Below are 15891 nucleotides of genomic sequence, written 5' to 3'. Positions count from 1 at the left end.
ACATTGTCTTGACTACTGAAGTTTGAAATCGGGTAGCAAAGGTTATCTAGTTTTGCTATTGTTTTTCAAGATTATTTTGCCTTTCTGCATTCTTTGTATTTTTACATAAATGTTAGAACTAGCTTGTCAATATAGAATTAGCTTATCAAGGAAACTGGCTCATATTTTGACTGGGATTTCATTGAATATAAAGATCAATCTGTGGAGAGATGAATTCTTAAGAGTATCGAATCTATACACTGTCTTAACAAGAGCTTTTGATGAAAATATAATTTCTTTTAGTATTTGTCAGTGTGATGAGGTTTAACTTAAGTAAGATTTTCATTAACTTCAACATGTCATGTCATTAGTTTATAATGTGTGCTTCATTATAGTAGTGTCTAAGCTTTGGTGAATATTATATTCCTGAATCCTAGCCTGGCTTTCTTAACTCCCTAGAAGATGTGCCAGAACCACAGTGCTAACCTTTTCCTAATAAAATTGCTTTTAGGAGCTCTTGAAACAACATCAAAGTGATACCTTGCAATTAGAAGAGCTGAGAAAAACCAAAGAGGTAAGCTTTTTCTTCCTTTCCTGTGGACTTGGTATGTTACAAATACACCAGTAAAATAACAGGCTGTCAGTATAATGGAATCGATGGTAATTTCTCCAAAACCAATAAGAAATGGAAGACCTAAAGCTGAGTTTACTGGATTCAGTAAGTTAAAAAGAATTTTTGAAATTATCTGTAAAATAAAGCCAGTGCGCCTTTTTAAAGTCTGATTTGAACAAATAGATCAGCAATATACTATGTGATCTTCAATGTTGAATGACTTTCATTTCTAGCAAGGTTCAAACCACAAATGATCTTTCAGTTATAAAACATCAAGTTCTTCCTTTTGAGCTCTGAAAAGTATAAAACTGTCTCCTTTGGAACTCTGTCACCAAGCCCCTCCTTAAACTCTGAGTGTACCTCACACACGATGACTTCCTCAGAGACTCTATTCTGGGACAAATTTATGGCAGTCTGTGGGAGACAACTGAAGAGGAACTGTTCAAATCCACAAGGTGATGTGTGATTCTTCCATCACTGAGAATTTGACTTGGATCCAGAATGGACATGTTTGAGAAAATATTAGTCATTATAAAGGCATTATAAATGAATTGTATCTTAGAGCCCAGGCAGGGCTTTAGCATCATTGAAAGGTAAACAGACTGTGGTGTCCTACAAGTTCAAGAAATGGGTTTTGGAGGAAGATATACCCAGTGTATTATAATAACTATTTTAATGAGCTTGTCTACTAATTCTGTCATTTGTGTCATGTCTGGGTCTATTTCTCTTCATTGATTTTTCTCCTCATTTATGGTCATACTTCCTTGTTTGCATGCCTGGTTAAGTTTGGCTTGGATGTCAGCCTTGTGGTGTTTACCTTGTTGGGTGCTGAATATTTTTATATTCCTTTAGATAATCTTGAGCTTTGCCCTGGGATATAGTTAAGTTGCTTGGAAACAGTTTGATCCTTTCGAGCCTTGCTTTTTAAGCTTTGTTGGGCAGAACTAAAGCAGTGTTTAGTGTGGAACTAATTTTCCCTCACTGTTGAGGTAATACCCTCTGAGTACTCGACACCACACCCTCTGTATGAGAAGGATTTTCTACTCTGCCTGGTGGGACCATGAACTATTCCCAGCCCTGTGTTGGCTCTGGGGATTGTTCTACCTGTTCCTTGCTGGTGGTTCCTTCCTCTAACCATGTCTCTTTCTATTTCTTCCCTCCATCACTCCACCCCAGAGGCACTTGCCTCCTTGCTGTTTCCTTAACAGGCCAGGATGCTCCTACCTTGGGGGCTTTGATATTCTCTCTTCCTGAAAAGCTCTTTCCCAGATATCCACATGACTTCCTTCCTTTCCTCCTCCTGGTCTTTATTCAAATGCCACCATCTCAGATGCCACCCTATTTAAGGGCTCCACTCCCTGCCCCAACACTTGCTTTTCTCTAAATGGGATGCCACTGGATATTTTTGAGGAGGAGAGTATTATTTGGGGAAACAACTGTGGCAGCAATGTGAAGGAGAATCTGAAGAATCAAAATGACAGGAGGCAGAACCTGTTAGAAGGGTCATCTCCCATTTACACCTCAACCTGACTTCTGCTCCCATCCCAGCCATGGAAACTGCTCTTGTTAAAATCACAAGTAACTTCTGAGTTTCCAAATCCAAAGAATGCTTCACCTCACTTGACATGAGCAGTATCAGGTTCAATTGATCACTCTCTCCTTGCAACATTCACCTCTCTTAACTTTCATGGGCTTCTGGCGTTTCCTTCACCTCATTGGTCACACCTTCTCAATCTTCTTTACTAGAACTAGAACTCTGCTTAAAACCCTTCAATGTCACCCCATTGTTCTCCCACCTAATTTCTAAGTCCTGGAGTATTTTGAGGCTGGTTCCCAGGCCCCCTTCTCTTCTTTATCTCCCGTTTTTCCTTTGGAGAGCTCATCTGTTCACACAGATGTAAAAGCCATCTCTGTGCTGATAACTTGGGTTGATACCTCCAGCTTTGCCTCTCTCCTGAGCTCCAGGCTTGTACATCCAACTGCCCATTTGACATTTCAGCATAGGTGACATACAGGCACCTCAAAATTAACATGCCCAGCTCCACACTCTCAATTATCCACCAGAGATTTAGCCCCCAAATTGTCAACTCCCTCAGCTGTTCTAAGCCTAGACCTGAAGTCATCCTTGATTTCTTCTTTCCTTTCACTCTCCCAAATTCAACCCAGCAGCCTCAGCCAATCCTCTATAACATATTCCACATTCATCCACGTCCCTCCAACTCTGTTGTCACCTTACCCTAGACCGTTATTTCTCAGCTACATGACCGTAGTATTCTCCTCCTTAGTTCCGTTGCTTTCCCTCTTGCCCTTCCAGTCCATCCCCTGGAGCATAATATAAGCAAGTGAGATACGTGCATTCACTTCTCTGCTTAACACCCTTCAATGGGTCCCCATTGTTCTTAGGTTACCTTGTCCTCTCAGGTGCCACCAGGCTCCCCTGTATTTCTTCACCATGGCCCTCTATCCTTACTGTCTCTATTCCACCCATATTGGTATTCCTTTGGGTCCTCAAACACAATGAGCATTTTGCATTCTAAGGACCTTTCCACAGGCTTCTATTCATTCTTTAGTGGAAGTTTGTTTGTGTGTTTGTTTCAAGAAGCTGCTTTTTAGAGCAGTTTTAGGTTTACAGAAAAATTGAGCAGAAAGTACACAGAGTTCCCATATACTACCCCACCCCACCCCACCACTAGTTTCCTTTATTAGTAGTATCTTACATTGGGGTGCCACATTAGTTGCAGTTGATGAGCACTGTGGATGCATTCTTATTAACTAAAGTCCGTAGTTTACATTAGGGCTCTTTGTGTTGTACATTCTGTGGGTTTTGCCTAATATATCATGTCATGTAGCCACCATTACAGTGTCATACAGAATAGTTTCACTGCTCTAAAAGTGCCCTCTCCCCCACCTATTCATCCCTCCCTTGCCCTCCAAATCCCTAGAAACCACTAATCTTTTTTCTGTCTCTATAGTTTTGCCTTTTCCAGAGTGTCGTATAGTTGCAATTAGTAGTAGGTATTTAATAAAAACTTGCTTAGTGAATGAATAACTGATTGCCATTGTAACCATTCATGTGAGCTCTGGTGAGGCTGAAGAGAAGGATATACATGAGTGAGACAAGGAGGAGGTAGGACTGACAGGGTGTGAGTGGCCATGAGTGATGCAAAAGTAGCTCAAGTTGCTCCCTTGCATTACAGTCCAGGTGCCCTGGAGAAGAAACTAAATAAATAGACATCGGCATGATGTCCTGCAACAAATTCTTCTTATGCAGGTCATGGAGGAAGAATTGCATGCACAAGCCCTCATCCTAGAGTCACTTAACGCAAACCTCTACTATACCCAGGTGGAACTCCAAAAAGAGGTGAGTCCCTGCTAGAGTGGGGATGGGGGTTGGGGGAAGAACCTAGGTCTCTGTCCAGCTCTGCCGTATAGCTCTGCCCTGGATGGCTCTGGGTTGGGGAAGATGGCTTTAAAATATTTGTCTTTCAGAAAGCTATAGTGGGAAATCTGGAGAAAATGCTTCAAACCAAGTGTGCTGAAACTGAAGAAAAGTATAAGTACACCATACAGATCCTGATGGAAGAGAACATTCATCTGAAGTGCGGCTGCTGCTGAAAAAGACATGGCTGAGTTCTCTTTAGGAGTGGGAAGGAGTTTGAGTGAGGAATGGGTTAGGAAGATAGACCAAGTGCTCCCTAGTTATGTCAAGGCACAGGCATTTTCAGGAGGGAGGTGTGTCACTGCAGGCCAGCGACACAAAGCCAGATAGTTCACTTGAGGTGGAGTAGAGATGTGTCTACACTTCTCCCATTCACCTGTGTCCTTGTTGCTGTGCAAAACAACACAGGAAATTTATCTCCCAGTTTCTGAGTTTGCTCAGTTCTATGACTGAGGGTGGTTTTTAAATCCATCTCCCCTGGGAGTCTGATGGTCTTACCATTACATGCAGCTGCTTCTGGTTCCTATGGAAATCAGCTTTGGATCAGAAGGTGTACTGTTACCTGAAGCTGCATCTTAAATCATTAAAATAAATTTTGGTCAATACTTTAATAGAGGAAAGTTATTTTTATTGCATTGATTTAGTAGAAAATTCCTCATACAGGACTTCAGTCACCTGAACACCATACCTCACTAAATTCAAAACCACTGGAAGTAATGAGTGAGAGACTGCTGTGGTGAAGGAATGAAGGCACATTGCTCTCCCCGCACCCCAAATATCCTATACCCTTTCTAGCTTTTGAGTTGACATTGATACATCTTTCCTTTCTTTTTACAGGCAAAAGGTAATTTCTAAGAATGAAGAAATGTATGAAGAATATTCTGGGAGATTGGCCTCTATCACTGTTTCTAAGGATGATTCTGACACTGTGGAAGATGGTAGCAAGAAAAGACAAGAATCATAAACATAAAGTCGCTCTCCATTGTTGAAGATGGTCGGCACACCATTTCTGTAGGCCCCGGAAACTCCCGGCAGGGTTTTCTTCAGAACATGTGTATAATGAGTTTAGTTCTTGGGTTGCTCTGACTCTATTTTTGCTCTCTTCTGAGTGGCTGAAAATGTTTGAATTCTCATCTGAATTTCACAGCTTATCACGGACGCTTCATTGAAAAATGATGCTCTCCGTACTGGGAGCTGAGCTTTCTCTGAGTTTTGTACTATTTTTCTTCCACCTTTATGTATTTCATAGGAAAGAAATAGATTTGAAAGCCTTCTTCCTATTGAACTTTTACTATATTTGGGGGGGGGGGTGTACCTTTGTCCCCTGGGGCATTTAGGTAGCAAAAAAAGATGATGTGTTGATTTTATTCTAAAACCTTTTTCTCTCATACCCATGCCCCCTACTTCCCTACCTCTCAATCATGTTCCCTGACCTATGACTTAGGAAGGGTTTCTGATGATTCTTACCACCTTCTCTGGACCATCACCAGAATTCAGACACCCACAGGGCAGGCAACATAAATAAGTGAAGTGGGCTAGACACAAGGAAAACAATTGCATAAGCATAAGTGACAACTGACAGCAGCCTCAGTAGAGGGGCTTGGGCAGGGCTGGGGCACAACGGGTGGAGAAGAATGACCTGCAGAGCACTGTCTCATCTGAAGAAGGTGCTTCTCAGACCTTTGCCATGCAAAAGCATGAGGTCAATATTGTCAGATATTATTATTTTTTCAAAGAAGGTATCCTGGTTTTTATGTGATATCTCCTAATTTTTAAACGTTGACAACAAATTTTAAAAATACAACTGTGTGTGCCAATCATGGGAGACTCAAGTAGAACATGCCTGTGGTCCAGATGTTTTCCACCTGTGAGATGTCATTGGCAGAAACCAAAATCAAACACAAAAAAATCTCCAAGGAGCAGTAAGATCAAATCATACTTTATTCTATTAAAAAATATTTTTGAAAAAAGATACTTAAATTTTAAAGATAACTTAATTCCTAATGATTTAAAATAATCCAAGCAGAGATGAAAGAGCAAATGCAAATGCATAAAAAGACCCACAGCATTGTTAGCAAAAAGCAAATATAGTTAGCCAAGCCTATATGCATCATGAAAGCAAAAGAAGGCAAAAAGCAAGTTTGGGGATAAATTATGTAAAAATTGTAAAATAATTTGAATTTTTAAAAGATTTCAACAAAATTTTGTTTTATTAAAAAAAAATTTTGGCTGGGTATGGAGGCTCACATCTGTAATCCCAGCACTTTGGGAGGCCAAGGCGGGCAGATCATGAGGTCAGGAGATCGAGAACATCCTGGCTAACATGGTGAAACCCCATCTCTACTGAAAAATACAAAAAATTAGCCAGGCGTGGTGGTGGGCACTTGTAGTCCCAGCTACTCGGGAGGCTGAGGCAGAAGAATGGCGTGAACCCAGGAGGCAGAGGTTGCAGTGAGCTGAAATTGCACCACTGCACTCCAGCCTGGGCGACAGAGTGAGACCCCGTCTCAAATTTTTTTTCGAGACGGGGTCTCACTCTGTCGCCCAGGCTGGAGTGCAGTGGTGTGAATATGGCTCACTGCAGCCTTGATCTCTTGGGTTCAAGTAATCCCCCCACCTCAACCTCCCAAAGTGCTGGGATTATAGACATGAGCCACCATAGGTGGCTATTGTCTAATATTTTTTGATGTGGTAGTGTGGAATTTGACTTCAAGAAAGAATTAAAGTTAATAGAATATTAACAGTGGGCTTAATGTTGATAATAATTTGAATCAAAATCCAGCTATATTCGTAGCTGGATTTTGCAGGCATCTGGTATTTATTGCCACCAGGTAAAAACATTTCCAAAGCCCTAGGCATGAACGAAAGGAGCCAGTGTTATTGTTGTTAATATCCTATTAACTTTAGCTCTTACAAAAAAGTGCAAAACTAATAAATTAACTACTTAGAAAATTAGTAAATAAACATAGTGTTGTATATCTAAATAGCACTATCAATCAGAAGGGAAGACAAGTTTTTTTCTTAGTGTGAAAGTTGGCTGCGGCATCTGTTTCCCCATGTTTTTCTTGTCATCCTTGTTGCTTACTTCATAGTTCACTTCAGTCAGGATGGTGAGAATATCATCGCCTCTGAAAGACATCACATAACATTGTGACTATCTGTGGGGGAAAGCAACTGATGAACTGTCTCCTCTGCTGTGGTCAGAGATAGTTCTGTAGTTCTTTCTCTCAAAATATCAGTCATTTGAAACAATAAGTTGCTAAACCAAGACCTACCCCAGCTTTCGTGGTAAATGCGTTGTCTCAGAGCTTAATAACTTACTTTTGGTTTATTCAGGAACTCTTTTGACCGTCAGAAACCTCAGTGTCAGTATTAGAGTTGATTTCTTTCTCTCCTGACCTGTGCGTATCTCACTCTTCTCCATGTTACTTGGCTCCCACAGTTGCTTCAATGCCCCCCAATACTCTCTGCCTCAAGTTGACATTGCATCTGTGGATTCATCTTTGATGCAATTAAACTTAAGGCAAGTGAAAGTACAATGTCTCCTGCAGCTACTCCTACCTTCTTCTCACCAGGATCTCTTAGCGTTTTTGTTAGGCAACCTCTTCTTCTACCTCGGAGCTAGCCCTGGAAACCTTGCAGGATTCATGATCTAAGTTACAAAATCTAAGTTAGATTCATGATCTAAGTTGTGGGAAATTCTCACTCTTCATATACTCAAAACATGAAATACAGGGCTAAAAGGAACCTGCTGTTTATTTCCCATAATGCACCAAGAGGTTTTAAGGATGGTTTGCTCTTATAGAACTTTTGACAGAGTTGGAGGATGTTAAACATTGAATTGGGTTACTGCCTTCTTTGGAAGATTTCCAAAACTAGTTGAATTGGCTCACTCATGTTTTGGCCTAAAGACAGAGAGCTGGACTATATGACTTTACCAGTCTTTCCTGCTCTGTGACACCCTGATTGTCCTTTGAGGTGCTGAATAAAGGAATAAAACATCTCAGCTTTTCCATCTATAAACTAAGGATGTCAACACTTGCCACTCTCCCACTTTGTAACTGACCTGGGAAGTGCAGCTATGTGATCCACAGCTAGACATCTAGAGATGAATGGAAACCATTCCCCTTGCACAGTTCTCTGACCTGTTGATGTCATCTAAACCACATATCACTTTCTAATAGTCTCTGAATGTGAGTAGATAGTAGTGGTGATGGAGTAGGAGGGGAAGGTAGTGTAACAGTGAGGTGGGCTGAGTAGGCAAAACTTACCGAGGACATCGTTCTCTCAGGCTCTGGCAAAGTGACTGGATGTACCAGGTTCCCTCTGCAGGGTTTCGGTAGGAAACACAGTTATTCACAGTGGCCATCCCCAGCAGAAAGTCAGCCTCATCCGGGATATATCTCGTTTGAGGTGATGATAAATCCATTTCCAAATAGGGTTGCTCCTCTGAATCAGTCTCAACAGGTATACCTTTCTGGTAGTTATCCCCCTGACAAGCCTGAATAAAAAACACTTTGGGTTTTCCAGCAAGGGAAGGGCACTTCAAACCAGTGAACTGAGATGTCAGCTCATAGATGGGGGCCTCCTGTCCATCAGTGCCATAGATGATGCCCTTGTCTCCATGGGAGAGGATACAGCAGATGAAGCAATCCTTGTTACTGTGGTCCATGAGTTGGTAGGTTTTCAAAATCTTATAGATTTTCTCTACTGTGCAGTCATTGTGGTGCTGGATCTCAAAATGAAGCTCTTCAAAGGTCGCGGTCAAAGCCTCTGAAAAGTGAAATTTGAACAGTCACGTTATACCACAGTAATTCACAGACCAGAGCTGGAGAGCACAGTGGGCATAACATTGATAGATAAGAAATGTCCATCGATGATAGATTGGATTAAGAAAATGTGGCACATATACACCATGGAATACTATGCAGCCATAAAAAAGGATGAGTTCATGTCCTTTGTAGGGACATGGATGAAGCTGGAAACCATCATTCTCAGCAAACTATCACAAGGACAGAAAACCAAACACTGCATGTTCTCACTCATAGGTGGGAATTGAACAATGAGAACACTTGGACACAGGAAGGGGAACATCGCACACCGGGGCCTGTTGTGGGGTTGGGGAGGGGGAAGGGATAGCATTAGGAGATATACCTAATGTAAATGACGAGTTAATGGGTGCAGCACACCAACATGGCACATGTATACATATGTAACAAACCTGCACGTTGTGCACATGTACCCTAGAACTTAAAGTAAAATAATAAATAAATAAATAAATAAATAAAGGATTTGAACCAGAAATTCAAGAGCAAAACCCTCTATGTTTGTAGCTGGATTCTGCAGGCTTCGAATATTTATTGCCACCAGCTAAAAACATTCTCAAACCCTGGGGCAAATGAGAAAGCAGAGAGTTACTGTTGGTCTGTTTTCTCTACTCAACTAGTTTACAAGATGAGTAAGTTATCATTTAGGCTTACTACTGAACCAATTTTTAAAATGACTATATTATTTACATAATCAGGAAAAACAAAACAATTTTTGAATAGAAGATCCAACTTATTTTATCCTAAACCTTCTCAAAATTATTTATGTTTAGCAAAATAAAATACATGAATTAATAAAATAGAACTAAAAGACCTTTTACAATAGGTTATCCCCTCTCTATCCCTATTACCTAGTCACATTCCATGAAGGCAACCACTTTCAGTTTTTAACCACTCTTTTTTCACATTAACCTCCATTTTGTAATGAATTTGGGTACACTGCTAATTACTCATTTATAAATTTTAGACTTTCGCATTGAGTTCTTATTATGGAGAATAAGCATTTGGTGCTCTTACACAATTATTTAGAATTTTGGTTGAATCCATAGTAATATTTTTTTTAAATTTTTTTTTTTTTAGAAAAGATCTCACTCTGTCACCCAGGCTAGAGTGCAGTGGCACAATCTCAGCTCACTGCAACTTCTGCCTCCCAGGTTCAAGCAATTCTCCTGCCTCAGCCTCCCGAGTAGGTGGGACTACAGGCACGCACCACCATACCCAGCTGATTTTTGTATTTTTAGTGGAGACAGGGTTTCACTGTGTTGGCCAGGCTGGTCACGAACTCCTAGCCTCAAGTGACCCACCCACCATGGCCTCCCAAAGTGCTGGGATTGTAGGCATGAGCCACCACCTCCGGCCCATACTAATATTTCTATTATTAAGACTATGTAAACATAATGTTCTTTCATTATGTTTCCTTATTAACCTTTTTGCCTTTCCTGGAATTAGTAATTGTATTATTTTTTTCATCTGCTTTGTTTCCTATATGCTTAACACTATTTTTTCTCCAAGTGCTCTAATGGATCTGGCCAAAATCTTTCAACATTTTCAGGCTACTTGTCTGACTCATTTTTATTTCTTCCTGGAAAACTTTCCATCCAGAGCACTGCATCCTTCTGCTGTAATACCAACTGGCTGTTCTGTAGGCCAGATGAATTTATCTTCTCCTGGGACATCTCTCTGTCTCTTCCATAGTAGATTATCTGTTTCCTCCATCGATGACTTCCTCTTTCTTATTAGTTTCCTTTGCTGGAGCATAACCACGAGGAGTACATTTTTTGACCCCTTGTATGAGTCTTTACTTCATAGAGTTCTATTTCCAAAAGCATTTTTCCTCAGAATTCCGAACGCTTTTCTTCACAATCTTAGCTTTCAGTGTTGCTAGAGAGAAGACCTTTTCATTCCTGATACTTCACATATTTGGCTTACTTTTTTCTCTTTCCAGAAGCTTCTAGGGTATGATATGTTTGGAAGTGATTCTTAATCCATTATACCCTTTCAATCTGGAGATTGTGTCATTTCGTTCTTGGAAAGTTCCATTTCTTTTTTCTCTGTCCTTTCTTTCTGGAACTCTTATTGTCAAAAATTGGACATCCTTGATTCAGCTTCAAATTTTCTTATCTTTTGCTCCTATTTTCTATTTTTGTCTTTTTATACTACTTTCTGAGACTTTGTCTTCTACTTTATTGAATTTTTCATTTTGGTGCTCATATTTTTAATTTTCAAGGAGTCTTTCTTGTTCTGTCCCTGTTTCATAACATCTTGTTCTTTTATGGAACTTTAACTCTCTAAGAACATTAAATACCAATATTAAGCAATAAAAAAAGCTTGCTTTTTTCTCAACATTGTCTTTGTTTCATTCATATTGTTTCATGTTTTTCTTGTTGTTCTCATTGCCTCTTATTTATTTATTTATTTATTTATTTATTTATTTATTTGAGACAGAGTCTTGCTCTATCACCCAGGCTGGAGTGCAGTGGTGCGATCTCGGCTCACTGCAACCTCCGCCTCCCAGGTTCAAGCAATTCTTTTGCCTCAGCCTCTGTAGTAGCTGGGATTACAGGCACCTGCCATCACACCCGGCTAATTTTTGTATTTTTATTAGAGATGGGGTTTCACCATGTTGGTCAGGCTGGTCTTGAACTCCTGACCTCAGGCGATTCGCCTGCCTCGGCCTCCCAAAGTGCTGGGATTACAGGCGTGAGCCACCGTACCCAGCTGCCTCTCTTTTGTATTAGAGGCTTTCTTCAAACGCCTGCTGACCTTTGGTTGTCCATTCATAAATTGACTAATTAGTCCATTAAAAAGTCAACTGAAAGCTCTGTGTTTGTGGATGTGGTTTGTTCACTGATGGACTTCATAGCAAGATGATGGTTGCAGACCTGATCATTGCATTAGGAAACCTCCAGATGTCATTATCTCTATGCATTTTAGCTAGAGCTTTCAGCTGCTCCAGAGGTCAATCTGTATCTGCTGCCAGTGTTCTTGGAACCAAGTTGGTTTAGAGATCTGACTCCACGCCACCAGTAGGTTTTCTTCAGTCTCTCTGTGTTCAGTAAAATGCTTCATTGCTTCCTTTGCTGGGCCTGGTACACCCAAGTGTAGAGTTTCTCTGGTTCAATTTTATGAGAAAACAAACTTCCTGTTCCTTATGATGGTAGAATAAGAATAGTTGCTGCCTCTATGAGAGGGAGGTATGAATCTGAGGATTGTATAGGCTTTAAAGAATCTTCCTGTTTTCTGCTCATTGCCTCACCTACACTTTGTACCTCCAATTGCTGAATTTTTCCAGGATTCTGTGGGGTAAATAGGCTTGCCTCTTTTCTGTGTTCCCCTCTGTAATCAGTTAGGTTGTAGCTTTCTCTGTGAAGTCAATTACCTCTACTCTTTTGTTTCAACTCCCCCAAATTGTTGGAAACCTTTCATTAGCTATCGTCTCCATTCCCGTTCTCTTGATCCTTGTTGGATTATTCCTTTTTTATTCCTTCTCCAGCATTTTGTCCCTGTCAGCACATCAGAGCTAAACATAAGCCATCAGTCAAAAGACAGTCTCGGCCAGGTGCAGTGGCTCACACCTATAATCCCAGCACCTTGGGAGGCCAAGGCGAGTGGATCACCTGAGGTCAGGAGTTTGAGACCAGCCTGACCAACATGGTAAAACCCATCTCTACTGAATACAATTAACTGGGTGTGGGTGTGGTGCACATGCCTATAATCCCAGCTACTTGGCAGACTGAGGCAGGGGAATTGCTTGAACCTGGGAGGCAGAGGTTGTGGTGAGCCAAGATCATGGTATTGTACTCCAGCCTGGGCAACAGAGTGAGACTCTGTCTAAAACAAAAAAAGTCAGTCTAGCATTAGGAATAGAACAAACAAAAACGGAAATGCAATTGTTGATTTGGAAGCACTTTGGCAAGACTAATACAGTGTGTTGGTTCTGTGAAAAAGTTCTGATCCTTTGGAAATGTGGAATGTTGATTTAAAAAATGACTGTAAAGCGAGTGTCAAGGCACTGAAGCAGGACAGAAGGGAGTCTCTCAGGAGAAATGACTTCTGCAGTGGGGTCTCCTACTTTTACTCATTTAGCATAAAACATAAGAACAGGAATAGAAAAAGCAGGACACACAGACTCGAATGCCTACCAGAGACTAGTCAATCATGGGCCAGTTATAAGAAAATGAACTGCCAGAAATAGAAGCAAGTGTTATTTTAATAGAAATGTTTTAATTTTAAAATAATACAAATCAAGGGCTCGAAATGTTTTTTTCAACACCAAGCACATAATGACGAATGATGTCATCAATGCACTTAATCTCTGTGCCTTTTTAAAGGCTTAGATTTGCTTAAATAAACAAATCAAATGTTAACATGGGCCAGGTGTAGTGGTTCACACCTGTAATCCCAGCACTTTGGGAGGCCGAGGCAGGAGGATCACTTGAGGTCAGGAGTTCAAGACCAGCCTGGCCAATATGGCAAAACCCCATCTCTACCAAAAATACAAAAATTAGCCGGGTATGGTGCTGTGTGCCTGTAGTCCCAGCTACTTGGGAGGCTGAGGCAGGAGAATCACTTGAATTGGGGAAGTGGAGGCTGCAGTGAGCCGAGATAGCACCACTGCACTCCAGCCTGGGCAACAGAGTGAGACTCTGTCTCAAAAAAAAAAAAAAAAAAAAAAAAAATGTTACTAGGGACCATTACAGAGTCCTGATGATTATAATCAGTCTACATTAATTTTCTAAACTTACCTCCATTTACAAAACAAATCAATAATTGATATTATGCCTGATGAACACTATTTTCAAAAGTTCTTTGATCAAATCAAAATTATTAATATCTCAATGGTGATGGATGATTTTTATTTTTTGTTGTTGTAGTCACTTTTTATATTCACATACTACAAATTGTTTTTTTCATTTAACTTGTAGCTTCTTGATCTTAGCTTAAATAGGCTGAGTAAAAGAACTGCTAACCAGTTTAATATTTAATACTTGAAAATGCTGTTTCTGTTAAGAACCCACAATTTCTGCTGCACTTAACAGCCCAACCTGTAAAAATGCAGCCTCTATAAGAGCTTTGATACCACGGCAGTTCCATCGCTTAATGCATTCCACAGAAGCACTATGCAGTTAGCTGAATTAAAAACAAAGCTTATTACTGCTTTTCATTGTGTCTTTTAGTAAGATTTGATATTTCATATTTATACATACATTGCTTCTATTTAAAAGATTAATTTTTTAAAAAGCAGGAAACCGACAAATGTATAAGAATGTTCTTTACCTCCACAGGGAAATATGTTTAAATCCATTTTCTTGAAACATGACTCTTTTGGTATAGCTTTTGTTCTCTGCCTTTTGATTTAAAAAAAAAATAGGCATAAGAAATATTTCACTTTTCTCTTTTGGGTTCTACTGTACCTGCATCCAAGTGTGTTCCATTCCTGTCCCTAATGCTGTGAAGTTTGGGCACTTTCTCCCGTGCTTTCGTAAAATCGTAATTGTTGATGATCAGACAGTATCCCCGAGGTTTGCTTTTCATTTGGTAAACTTTGTCCAAAGTCTGGAAAACAAAAACCCAACCCAGGAGCTGACTCTGTGGGTCAAACACTAGAGATGTAAACAAACAACTCCCTAGTAAGAGGACTTGCTTTCCATTGCACCACCCCAACTTGGGGTCGTTTCCTTGAAGAACTAGTTTCTACCTATTTCCTTCACACAGGACCCCTCAGACTTCTGCCCCATCACTGTAAAGTCAGTTTCCCAATACCTGGGCCTCCTGAGCACTTTGCACATATGTTAATATTGTTGTCATCATATTGTATTATTGTTTGTTCTCATTTCTGCTTCCCATACTATACAGAAAACTCCTTGAGGTCGATAACATCTGTGCCAGGGACTACGGTGTATTAACTTACGAGAGCTCAATCAAGAGTTACTCAATGAATGTCTTTGGTTGCCCCCACGCCATAACCTTGTGATTCTCTTGGCTGTCTACTGAACTCATCTGTGCTTCGTGGCTAACAGTCGAGGGTCTCCCATTCATGCATTGCACAGTGTGGTCCCAGGATTTTAAAGGTGATGGCTTAACCCAGCTCTCAGGACCACGGTGGCTGCTGGGAAGAGACAGGCTGGTCAGGCAGGTCCTGGCTACACTGTAGGTTATGGTATCCAAATTGTAGTATCTGACAGTACCTGCCAGGGATGGCCCTGTGTCCTATTCATTCTCCTAGGGCTGTTTCAGTGCTGAGATACTCAGCATTTAGTTGGAGGTTCACGTAGCCCCTTGAGGTAGAGAAAAGGGCTCCAGGCTAGGAAGCCCAGTTCCTGCCTCTACTTCACCTTATGACTTTGGGCAAGTAACCTGTTATTTTAATACATTAACTCTAAGATATTAAATATTTGATTAAGTTTGTACCAAATGTGTTAAGTTTGTATTATTTACTATTAAGTGTGCTAAGTATTTATTAAGCATATTAAGTGTATTTACTGAGATATTAAGACACTAAGATTTGACCAGGCATGGTGGCTAGAACCTATAATCCCAGACTTTGGGAGGCCAAGGCAGGAGACCTGCTTGAGGCCAGGAGTTCGAGACCTGGCTTGGCAACGTAGCAAGACCCCTGTCTCAATAAAACATTAAAAAAGGAAAAAGATACTAAGATTTACTAAGATACTAAGACAGTGTTTTTAGCTGTTCAGTGGGGACAATGCTTGCAGCATGCTATATTGCTTAGAAAGTACCACATTACTTGGGTTAATCCTTGACTTTCAGATGAAAGAGGTCTGGTAATTTTCTCAGAAGCCCATACCAGGCTCTCCCAAGCCTACTTCAGATATTCAGGATTTCCTCTTCTTCTTACCATGAGGACGAGCAAATGGGCTAATAAGTCGGGATGTATTTGGTGGATGGTTGGTTACATAAAGAGAAGTTATGATGCCTAAAAAGTACATGTTTCTGCTGGTTCACTGAGATGAAAACACAAAGATGGCTAGGTTATGAGAGTTTGCTGCTTACACCTAATCACAAAGGAGAAGCAT

General features: G+C 40.5%; 2 protein-coding genes across 13 annotated transcripts in view; one reads left to right on the top strand and one right to left on the bottom strand.

Moving 5' to 3' along the window:
* Positions 1-5835, top strand: part of FLACC1 (flagellum associated containing coiled-coil domains 1) — a 63274-nt gene extending 57439 nt beyond the window's left edge. Inside the window, exons 12-15 of the mRNA XM_001097906.5 lie at positions 491-553; positions 3864-3953; positions 4082-4191; positions 4869-5835. Coding sequence (XP_001097906.1) covers positions 491-553; positions 3864-3953; positions 4082-4191; positions 4869-4995 — 390 coding nt within the window. The 3' untranslated portion in view covers positions 4996-5835. The remainder of the gene's footprint in view (positions 1-490; positions 554-3863; positions 3954-4081; positions 4192-4868) is intronic.
* A 119-nt stretch (positions 5836-5954) lies between these two features.
* Positions 5955-15891, bottom strand: part of CASP8 (caspase 8) — a 60083-nt gene continuing 50146 nt past the window's right edge. For 11 of the 12 annotated variants that reach the window (XM_015110650.3, XM_015110651.3, XM_077957369.1 and 8 more), the window contains 3 exons: positions 14272-14413; positions 8303-8804; positions 5955-7159 (listed from right to left, as the gene is read on the bottom strand). In XM_015110650.3, the coding sequence (XP_014966136.1) occupies positions 7024-7159; positions 8303-8804; positions 14272-14413 (780 nt within the window). In that variant the 3' untranslated portion in view covers positions 5955-7023. The remainder of the gene's footprint in view (positions 7160-8302; positions 8805-14271; positions 14414-15891) is intronic. The other variant, XM_077957374.1, reaches the window with a different exon arrangement.

Source organism: Macaca mulatta, chromosome 12 (genome assembly GCF_049350105.2).
Source record: "Macaca mulatta isolate MMU2019108-1 chromosome 12, T2T-MMU8v2.0, whole genome shotgun sequence".
Classification (NCBI taxonomy): Eukaryota; Metazoa; Chordata; class Mammalia; order Primates; family Cercopithecidae; genus Macaca; species Macaca mulatta.
Note: the sequence above shows the minus strand (reverse complement) of the source record. Positions and strands in the feature narration are given on the sequence as shown.